At 51.6% G+C, this 10,895-nt stretch overlaps 1 protein-coding gene across 1 annotated transcript; it reads left to right on the top strand.

Moving 5' to 3' along the window:
• The first annotated feature begins 204 nt into the window (after window positions 1–204).
• Window positions 205–10,026, top strand: TSEN54 (tRNA splicing endonuclease subunit 54). Its single transcript, XM_035558628.2, has 11 exons — window positions 205–320; window positions 448–609; window positions 1,266–1,329; window positions 1,474–1,557; window positions 3,818–3,916; window positions 4,187–4,239; window positions 4,592–4,690; window positions 5,648–6,282; window positions 6,838–6,898; window positions 7,493–7,609; window positions 8,707–10,026. The coding sequence occupies exons 1-11, from the start codon at window positions 292–294 to the stop codon at window positions 8,855–8,857; spliced, it is 1,554 nt and encodes a 517-aa protein (XP_035414521.2). The 5' UTR covers window positions 205–291; the 3' UTR covers window positions 8,858–10,026.
• Window positions 10,027–10,895: the final 869 nt, after the last annotated feature.

Raw genomic sequence — 10,895 nt, 5'->3', positions numbered from 1 at the left:
TGGCGCACGGCTTCAGCGCAGAGCCCAATGCATATTTTGGTGCACGGTGTGCGGAGCACCGCTCAAGGCACAACTCGGTACGTGCCGCAGCGCACAGGCTCAGCGCGCAGCTCCAGTGCAAGGTGTGGCACAAAGCTCAACGCACAATTCAGGGCACGGCTTCAGCGTATGGCTCTGCTGCACCGCCCCGGTGCCCGCCCCCCGCCGCCGCCCGCCGCTCCGCCAGGGGCCGCTGTCCGCTCCCCTCCGCTCCCGTCCCCTGCGCCGGGCGCCGCTTCCCGCCGGGTGCCCATGGAGCCGGGCGGCCCGCGGAGCCTGAGGTACGGGGCGGGACGGGCGGGAAGGGACGGGACGGGACGGGACGGGCCTTAAAGGGGCAGCGCCTTGGGGGAGAGCCCTCCGGAGCCTCCCCAGTCCCCCCCGCTCTCTTCCCGTCTCTCCCCGCAGCGAGGCGGAGCTGCCGGCGGCCCGCGGGCGGAGCAGGGCCCCCCGGTACCGCGGCGGCCCGAAGGAGGCCGCGCCCGACGGCTCGGAGGAGCAGGCGGAGCGGCTGCGGCTCTGCCGGGACGAGCAGTGGCGGTGGCTGGCCGAGGAGCGCGTGGAGCGCCTGTGAGTCCGCCTGGGTCTGTCTGTTTGTCTGTCACCCCCAGGGACGGTGCCTCCACCACCTCCCTGGGCAACCCGTCCCAACGCCTGACCGCTCTTTCTGAGAAGAAATATCTCCTCGTTTCCAACCTGAACCTCCCTGGTGCAACTTGAGGCCATTCCTTCTGGTCCTGTCACAGTTACCTGTGAGAAGAGGCCGACCCCCAGCTCCCCACACCTTCCTTTCAGGGAGTCATAGAAAGCAATAAGGCTTCCCCTGAGCCTCCTCTTCAAAGTCCTTTGCATCCTTGCAAAGTCACCCCCCGCTTCTCTTAGCTGTTAATTTTTTCCTGTGAGACCGTGTTTTCCTGTGTGGGTGGGATGCAGCGTGTACATCGTGGGTCAGCTTGGGCCACGTGTCTCCAGCAGGCTGCTGCATATGGACAGATATCTGTGGTGCTGGCTGAAGATGTTCTTAACTCATTGGTGATGGTAACATCTTCACGTGGTACCCTCAGATCCAGAGGACGATGCCTTTCTGAGGCTTTATCCTGTAAAAATGCCACCTTAAACTTTGCTGCCTTTTGACACGAGCTTGTTGCGTTGGTAAAACAGGAGTTGATTGTGGTTGATTGTAGAACATGCTGATAATAAAAACCCCTAATCTTTAACCTTCACAGGGGGAATCTGGTGAAAGCTGAGTGGAAGCCAGAAAAGGGCATTGTGGAGCTGCAGTCCCCTGCGGTGAGTCTGCTGCAGAGTGTACTCAGTACCTTCGTTTCCTGCTGGCAACTGCAGATTCCTTATTTTGCTTTTTGAAGTGAGAGGGAGACTGGTTGTCAGCAGAGAGCAGACAAAGCCCATCACGGTTTTGTGCTTTTGTTCCAGGGGAAGTTCTGGCACACCATGGGGTTCTCAGAGCGTGGCAAACAGTGCCTGCTGCCCGAGGAGGCTCTGTACCTGCTAGAGTGTGTAAGTAGGCTACCCATGCTTGGGCTTTTCCTGGGTGACTGAAGGAGCTCTAGAAGCTGGACATTTGCTCCCGTTTAGACTGAAGTCAGTTAGCATGTGTTGGTTGCTGCTGCAGTTTGAGCAGTTGATAAAAGTCCAGTCTGGTTCTCGTGAAATTGTCTCTGCTAGCCTGTTTGCTGATGGAGGTGTTGGTCTCCAGGCCGGGGGTTTGCATGTTGTACTCTGGATCAGTGGTGAATTTATCTAGCTGGTATTGTCTTTAACCCACTCCTGCATCAAATATGATAGTCTGGGAGAGCATTTGGGTAATTCGAGCTTCTGTTCCTAAAGCAGTAAGTCTGCTCTTTTGTCAGAAGCATAGGGAGCATGTTTACAAAGTTTTCTACTGAGGTTTCTTTCTTTCTCTGGGTGTGGTGAAAGATGGACGCTGATATATCAGTTTTTTTTACCAAAGTCTGCCCTGATCTGGGAAAACTCAGTGTTCTGGGAATTTCTGAAAACCAGATCAAACCATTATCTGTGGTTTGCAGGAGTTAATTGGAATAAAAGATATGGCACTGAGAAATCCTTTTCCTCAGAACTGGTATACTGTTAATTAGGACATCGGAGACTGGTCAGTACCTTCTCTGTCCTGAGTTGACTTCCTCCCTTATCTAGGGTGTCATGCATATTTCTGCAATAACAGGGTTCACAAGTTCATTAGCACAGTTTTTCTGTTCTTCTCTAATAAGCTGATGGGAATTAGTGGAACTTTATCCAGCTTGTTAGGGCCATGTACCCAGTATAAATGCCTGTGTTCATGAAAAGCCATGAATGTCCACATAACTACAACTGGAACAGGAAGGTCCTGTGCAGTTCTGATTGTCTGTACAAACATAAGTTATCCTTTGGATGTCCAGCAGAATAAATGCAGCTATGGCAGCTGCTGTCTGCTTATCAAGAAAGCCTTTATGAAGTAAGCACAGAACAGCCTTGTGTAAGGGCTGGCGGTATGCAGTGTCTTTTTGTCGAACAAAATCATATACTCATTGTGATATATAGCCCTTTGCATCATTTTAGAATGAAGAATTTCCCCCATTAAAATTCTGGACTCCTCCATCCTTCCTAATCCCTGTAGTCAGACACTAAATCAGATCTTCCCCTGAGAAGCTTGCTGGCATGGGAAGAGATGATATTAGCAGCCAGTGCTGTACATGCTTTACATTTGATCTGAGATCTTTGGTGTTGCTGCATGGCATCTCTTCCCTAGTACATATGACAAAGAAATTTAAATGTAGCACACAGGGGAGCGAGACCAAGTTACTTTCAGTACTCTTCTCCTTGCAGAAATGCTGGTTGGACTTCTTTACTGTAGCGATATTTTTTTTCTTTCCACAGCTGTTATCAGAGGCACAGATGCACCAATCTAAAGGGGAGCTTTTTTCCCCTTAGCAAAACTTAATTAGATTATAGGCATCTAATGATATTCATTAAATCCTAATTGCAAAGGCAGGGGGTTTTGCCTCTGGCAATTTGTCAAGCAATAGATCATAAACAAATTGACAGCAGTAAAATTGCTTAGTCAGTTGCTGAGTGCAGAATCCATCCCCACAAACAGAAAAGACCAGTTAGATGCCTTCATCCTGTCCCACTGGAGAGGTATGTTCCTAGTGCCTTAGCTTTTTTTTTCCTTTTTTTCTTTTTTTCCCTTTTTTTTTTTTAAACTTAGGAAAAGGAAAAAGAGGTATAGCCTAAAACTGCCTCCTGGGTTTAGTTGCTGTTGCCTGGAGAAATCTACCTGTGGGATCACTGAGGCTGCAGTAAATGCTTCTGAGGAGCCACCAGTTGATGGTATCTGAGGATGCCATCAATTCCCCTGTTCCAGCTCTCTTGGTGTTGCTGGTCCTAAATGTTTTGTAGTTGTGCTGTGTCCTCCGTCACTGAGATCATCACAGTTAAAGAAAGCGATCTCCCAAAGCAGTGATATTTTAACAGTTGAGTGTCGAGCTGCTACCTGCGTCCTCTAGATGGATGGGGCAGTGCCAGGGCAGGAGCTGAGAGCTGTGGCTGGGAACTCCTCACCTGGCTGCTACACCCAGGGCGTTGGGGGACTGTGCATGGGAGAGGGACTGCACGTAATCCAGGTGGCACATGGGGAGGCATGGATATGATGTGAAAGAGGGTGCTAGGACCAGCTGTCGGAGCCAGTGGGAAGAGACCGTTGTGACCTTTCATGGATTTGTTCCCTGGGATTCTCTAAACGTCAGTTTTTGCCCTGCAGGGCTCTGTTCAGCTCTTTTACAGGAATCTGCCCTTGTCGATCCAAGAAGCCTATGAGATGCTGCTGTCCCAGGAGGAGATGAGCCTGTCCCATTACCAGGTGTGTTGGGAGGATGAAAGCAGGGAGCCCAGCCTCTGCCACACGGCCTCTTCCAGGGGCTAAGGGCAGGGTAGGCAGGTAGGGAGGGAAGGGGGAGCATTCTGAGGTTTTTCCCCCACTCATCTTTTTCCAGATGATCGGTTCCTGTTTTCCTACCTTTTCTTCGGGTCCTAACCTTAGGGGTTTTTTACTCTTCCCATGCCACACGGTGTTTACCCAGTTGCAGCAGAACTGAAGTAAATTAACCTTCTTGCTTTCCTTTGCTCCAAGGTTTTCAGCCACTTGAAGCAACTGGGTTATATTGTACTGAGATTCAACCCCAGGTAACCAGCTTTTCCTTTCCGCGCTGCTTTCTCCTTTCTGAAGATCCTGAGCAGCCCTGTGCCCCCTACATGGCTCTAATGGAACAGCAGAGAAGAGGACTCTGACCCTGCATTCCACCTCTTGGGAGGATTAAAGGCTAAAAGTGGCACTCTACCCTTCCTTGCTCCTCCCTCTTGAGGAGGTGACTGGGGACATGCAATGGGGCATGAATTGAGGACTATCTTGGTCCTGCTTGTGGATTTCCTGTGCCTGGAAGAAAAGGTTTTTGCTGCTGTATTCTGGGGGCTGAGCAGAAGGGTAGTTTTGCTACCCTGCCCTGCTCTCAGTCTGTGTGTTGGTGTCTCCTTGCAGTACTGTCCTGTCGCCCTACGAGAGGCAGCTGAACCTGGAAAGTCACTGCAAGAGCTCAGGGAAACACCATCGGAAAAGGAGGAGGAGTTCCAGCCCCGAGTAAGGCTGTGGCCCAAAGTCTTTTTCCTGCTCTCCCAGGCCCTGCTGGCTCAGGACCAGTTACTGTGCTACAGCGTCTTCAGCCCTTCCTGCTGTGGGTGCCCTCCCCAGGCACTGCAGTGCTCTTCCTGAGCTCTTTGCAGCGTGCTCTTGGCACATCTGCACTTCATGCGGGTCTAATGGGGGCAAGCTGCCACCAGGCTTCCCAGCTGCAGCGATGAGATGCTAAAATAGAAGGGGAGAGAGGTCAGCGCAGAAGAAAAGTGGCAGATGTCTTCTCTGCTCCTTTTTTAGAGGGAGCACAAGACTCCACAGTGCCCATCTTGCACTTCTTCATCCTCTTAACGTAGCTTGCATGCTAGGCCTGCACAGCAGAGGGCATAGATGGGTCCTGGTCCGTTCACATTGCCTCTAGAAGTTGCCAAAATGCAAACAAGCTGACATAATTACTAATTCTGCTATTATAATTATGACAGTTTCCAGTAGGTGGCGTCCTCCTTTAAGAAACGAGGCGGAAGAGACTGGTCTGCAACTCCAGTCCTCCTCTTACCGAGGAAATTGGTGCCTAAGGAGCTCTGAAGTTTTAGGAACTGGGAGATAAACTGCTGGTTTAGGAACTGCCTCATCTTTCCTGGGAGCCAGGGACTGAATGTCATACCAGAGTGCTGTCAGACAGGTTTCTGCCAAGCACGTGCTGGTATCTGAGGCCTGCTCAGTTTGGCTGACGTCCATCGTGGTTGCGTGGAGGTGTTTGGGTCGGGAGCTGGGGTGTGGAGGCTGCGGGCGGGTTGAGAACATGTGTCTGCTGGGACTGGGATTCTCCCGGCTAGGGGCTCCTGCCACCCTTCCTTCAGGCCCAGCAGACTGCTGTCTTCCTGTTAAAAGGCGGGAGGCAGGATTTAAAGGGAATGATGTCCCACCACAAACCCTCCCTGTCTTTTATGCTTCTGTCCTTAGGTCGCTTGAGAAGAAACATAAAGTGTCTGAGGACCTTCCAGAAGCTGAAGGGACCCCCCAAAAAGCTGGAGATGGCTGTGGAGATTCCAGCTGCCTTCCCTTGGATGAAAAGCCCTTGTCAGAGCAGCCAAAGGAATTGGATGCTGGCAGTGGAGAGGAGCAGTCAAACCCAGTTCCTCTTGATGCAGAACAAAAGAACTCCCCGAGCCCCTCCAGGAGCAGGGCTGGAGACCATGAGGCGAGCAGCACTGGCACCCGTGCGCCACGCTGGGATTTTACCACCATCATCTTGCCAAACGTGGCCCCAGATCAGCCGTGCACACATCTGCCCTCGCCTGACAGTGGGCTTCTGCCAGAAAATGTGCCAGGGAGGGAAGTTGACGCAGCTTCCTGGTGTAGACGCATCAACCTAAAACAGGAGAAGCTGTCACGGAAGGAAAGGGAGCAGCGGGAGAGGGAAAGCAGGTACAAGAGCAGTGTCAATGCTGACAGGGAGGTGAGGTGCTGCTCCAGCTGGCAGGAGTACAAAGCCCTTTTGAAGCAGAGGAGCCAGCAGAGGGTTTGGAGACGACCGCCACATCTCTGGGACCAAGCTGTCACACCGCTTCTGAGGCCAGAGGAAGCTACTTCCACAGGTAGCGGCTGTGGGAACCTGCCGGGGACACGCACACCCTGCCCCTGTTTATGCAACAGCCAACAGACGACTTGGGGAAGCTAAATGTCAGCTTGGGGAAGCTAAATGTCAGTTTAGGGGCAGTGCCTTGAGAAGGAAAACCTCATAACAAGGCCTGGGCAGAGCAGGCACAGAGGAGCCCACGGATCAGGGGGGAGAAGGAAGCTAGTCTTCTTGCCTTTCTGTCTCTTTCTATAGCCCACTCAAGTGCCAGGATAAACAGGGCCTTAGGAGGTCTCCTAATCTGTTCCCCATGTCCTGCTGTATTGCAGTCCCTCCTGCTAGGCTGTTAGGCATGTGAAATCAGGGCCAGCAAGATTGCAAGGCAGTTGCAGGGTGTTCTGGGCTGTGTGCTGGGAGGAGATGAGGAAGTTGAGGTCTTTGAAGTAGCCAGTGGCGACTGTGGTGCTGCCAGCCATTGTCGGAGGAGGAAGGCTCGTGGGTGGTGGTGGAGTGCTTGGAGTGCCCTGGGAGAGAAATAGCTGGTCTGATCCTTTCCTGTTCTTTCTCCCTCCAGCTGCGATCCTCCAGCAGATCAGTGTGCTGCAGCCCTCCCACATCCTGGATGGAGCCTCCCGGTTAGTAGCCAGCCAGCCAGCTCGTGGCTGGTAGGGAACGGGGCTGTCTTGTGACCGTCCCTGCTTGTGAGGTCTGCGAGACGCTCGCGGCAGCAGCTTGGGGGTTGCCTGGCATCCAGAATGTCCAGAGAATCCAGTGCTCTGCTCCGTGGTCCTGCAGATGTGGGTTGGGTCTCACGTCTGCTTCATCCCTGGGATGTGCTGCCGTCCCTGCTGCGGCGATGGTAAAGCCTGGGCCTTGGGAGTTTTAGTTCTGCTCTTGCCTTAAGGACACTGTGTGGTGTTTGCGTGCTGTCCCTGTGGGACACAGCAGTGCTTTGCTTCTGTACCAGTTGGAGGTACTTCTTGCAAAGGGTTGCAGGGAGAGGAGAGTGGCAGATGTGGGGCAGGGGCTGGCTCTGCTCTGGCTACAGAAGGTAGAAGATCTGGAAAGTAACTGTAGCAGTCCCAGGGTCAGTCCCTTGAGGAGTGAAGCCTGTCACAGGGCCCAAACTAGCCAGGCTTCACAGCTTTTGTTCTGTCTTTCATCTGATTTATCTACCCCGTACAGTGTTTCAATCCCTTAAGTATGTGGATGTGTCCCCTCTTCTGTAGGCTGCAGGAGGACCCAGAGAGCATGAAGATAAGCTTCAATGTGTATCAAGCCGATGCTGTGGCCAAGTTTAAGAAGACAAACCCTGGGAAACCATACGTCAGGATGTGTGTTCAGAGGTACGTGCGGGTCTTATGCGGGGTTTTGAAGCACGCAGTAAGTCCTAATGATCTGTAAATGACCCAGGATCTTGTGAGCTTTACAGTTCATCAGAGTGCCTCCCTTAGGGTGGTCCTGCCCAGAAATGTTGGTTTTTTTCTTTTTTTTTCCTTCCTCTTTTGTTGGAGGCTGTGGCTCACAATTCCTCTAGCCCTTGCACTCAGCCCACACTATTTGGTCATACGGTTGCTACTCGTGTCTGTGAGTATTACTGGAGTCAGGGATAAGAAGAAGCCACAGCTGTATTTATGCAACACTCACGAAACTCATCTAGAGCTCAGTTTTGCAGGGACCTGTATGGCAGCTGAATCCTCAGCCAGTGCAGATCCCTGTGGATTTCTGCAGAGATGTACCTCCACAGAGCTCCCTACGGGCTCAGGACCATGGGTTTAGCATTTTTATCTTTGTTAAATGTAACTTTAAAATCGGTACGGACAGAGGATAGGTGTCCCCTTTCTTGCTGGCTCCAGAATCTGATACTTAAATTCTGTGGACAGGTACAAAGTTCAGTCCCTGCCTTTCCTAACTTTGGTGTGCTAAAACCGTCCCTCCTTCCCTTGCTGCAGCTACAGTAGGTAGAGGGAGGCAGGTGGTAATGCAGTTTGACAAAGGTCTGTGTCACGGGCAAGTAGGATGATTCTTGCTGCATAAATATTTCCATTTATGAGCAAACACTCCGCAGAATTAAAAGGAAGGGAAAAGCAGGTTGGGTGTTGATCCCAGCAACCCAAAGATCTTCCAAGCACAAAGGTATTAAGACCGCATTGGATTGGCAACTGGCCAGCAGCCCAGTGAGCTGCATCTAATCGGCACAGCGTGGAGAATTTTGCAGTTGCCTTTGCTTTTGGCAAAGGGTTTGACAGCTCCCCGTTCCCAACACGCGGCGTGCTCTCAGGATCTCTCAGTGTGCTCATCAGCTTCGTGCTTTAATTGAAAGGGGTGGGGAGGTTTACAACCAGCTCCTATGACCAGAAGGAGCTGTTGTGATCGCTGGCCAGGACAGCTTTGTTCTCAAAGCAAGAATATGTAAACAACAGGCTATTTTTTCCCTCCACAGCTTTGACGAGCAGATCCCATCCCTTCGGGCCTTGAAGCAGGTTACGTATCAGAGCGGGGACGTCCCGGTGGTCTTTGCACTGGTGGACCACGGAGAAATTGCCTTTTACTCGCTAAAGGAGTTCAAGCTGCCAGTTGATGTTAATCACTGAAGTTACTGACGTTTGCCAAAATGGCATGAGACAAAGGGAAGAGCTTCACTCAGGATTTGCTTTCTTGATTAAAGAAATATTATGGGAAATAGAGCCTGTGATAACCACCTGGAACTTTGGGTAGTTGACCGTTGTATTCGCTGCTACAGGCTTCACACTGCAGGGAGATGGCTCTCGCATGACAACAAAATGTACTGCAAACAGGTGCAGGTGGCTTAGCTGGGGGTTTGTGGACTGGAGTACACACCGCTTGTTCCTGAAGGCACTGGTTCTCCAGCTTTCTCATCTTCTGGACCACCAGTCTGCCTTTCTGTGTCAGTTTTGGCTGACCTGTGGACCATTCGAAAATACTTCAGTGGTGTAAATCCCTTGTCCTGTGCTAAGAGCCACTGTGGCTGGAGTCACTGAGGTCAGTCAGGGACAGAATAAGCTGATCAGATCAGTGATGGTGTCCTGAGCCTCTGTCGTTCAGTCGCACCAACAGCTATCAGATCAGATTCTGATCTGAAAAAGTAAGAGCCATAAAATTCAGCCCCCTGAGTAAAGTTTCCAGGCACTGGAGAGCACGAAACTGCTCCTTGCACATGGTTTCATCAGTCTGAGAGCACAGAAAGCCCCAAAGTATGGCGGATGGCCTCCAGCCTCCTGTTGCAGCTGTGCTGAGATGTATTCTAGCCACACAACATCATGCCAAATTAAAGTTATGCCACGGCTGTTGGTGCACTGTTTGTGATATCTCAGCAGCGCTGCACTGCAGCCCCCTGTTTTAACCCGATGTCCTCTCTCCTGGCTGTGGATCCTTGTCTTTGTTTCTCAAGCGAGGTCCCTGAGTAAAGACAGAAGATAGAAATTCCTCATGAGCCTTCCAGCCCTGTGGCTGTTGTGCTCCAAGCCAAGGACATCGTTGTGTTCCGGGCCTTATCATGGGAGCCTTCTGCCAGGATATCCAGGTACCAAATTTGCTTTAGCCTCTATGCAAAAGTGCTGGTGACAGGTGCCAGAAAGTCTGCTCAGCGGATGGGAAGCTTGCTGAGCACAGCTGTTTTCAGTATCTAAGTTCTTCAGAAGTGTAATAGCAACTGATTTAGATGCATTTTATGTGATAATTTTTTAGTTCTTTTTGGAGATGGGGAGAAGGTTAAGCAATAAAGAAGCCTTTTCCAACAGTGGAAGCGCCTGAGTCTGGTTCTTAATTCCCCCCCCAAATGTAAGTAACTTCGAAGGGACTCTGGGGAGAATGCTGGGCCCCCAACACACCATCTGGTGAGTGTCTGCTTGTGGCCGTACAGCCGTGAGGCTGCGTAACCCCACTTGTGCACTGTCTGTGCTTGTGTCCAGCCACTGCCTTGTTCCTAGGAGGGCAGCAGGACTCAGGCCCTGCCGGATTCTGTCCCCACGCAGCTCCCGTCGGCACACGATGCCGTGCCATCTTCCTCCTGCATGGCCACAAGTATCGTAGCCCAAGGTGGCAGCGAGCTGCTGCAAGTGCTGTGTTTGTTCCCGTTTCATTCACACACCCGCGTTATCAGATGGAGGAAATCAGCAGGGCCCTGCGAGCTGAGGGGCTGACAGCTCCTCCTGTCCATGCTCTTCCTCCCTCCTGGGAGCTGCGCGTTTGCTCTGATAGTCCTCTTAAAGCCAGGGCTGTTGGCAGTTCCAGTCTGTGCCCTCAGCATTCTCCCAGACTGTTTTGCAGATTAAAGGTGGTGGGAAGAGAGTTTCTAAGAACAGGCACAGCCAGCAGAGCTCTAGTCTGACCCACGGGGCTCATGTTTGTCCTAGAATTAGGTCAAACTCACTCCTGGTGATCTCAATCAGCCTCAGCTGTTTATGCCAAGGTGGAATTGTATCGATGAACTCTACAAGAGCCACCCAGTGAGTTTCGCTAGGGCAAAGACTCCCTGATTCAGCACAAAACAATTACAATTTAATAACTACTGCAGGGAGGATTGAGAAACTGTGGCTGCCTTGCTCAGCACCACAACATCTGACAGTGCCTCCACCAGGATGGGATTATGATGCAGACTGATACCACTGC

Source organism: Cygnus atratus, chromosome 18 (genome assembly GCF_013377495.2).
Source record: "Cygnus atratus isolate AKBS03 ecotype Queensland, Australia chromosome 18, CAtr_DNAZoo_HiC_assembly, whole genome shotgun sequence".
Lineage (NCBI taxonomy): Eukaryota > Metazoa > Chordata > Aves > Anseriformes > Anatidae > Cygnus > Cygnus atratus.
Note: the sequence above shows the minus strand (reverse complement) of the source record. Positions and strands in the feature narration are given on the sequence as shown.

Coding starts and splice junctions, on each gene's coding strand:
- TSEN54 (XM_035558628.2), top strand. CDS start 292: ATGGAGCCGGGCGGCCCGCGGAGCCTGAG. Junction 6,283..6,837: donor AGAGGAAGCTACTTCCACAG/GTAGCGGCTGTG, acceptor TTCTCCCTCCAG/CTGCGATCCTCCAGCAGATC. Junction 6,899..7,492: donor ATCCTGGATGGAGCCTCCCG/GTTAGTAGCCAG, acceptor CCTCTTCTGTAG/GCTGCAGGAGGACCCAGAGA.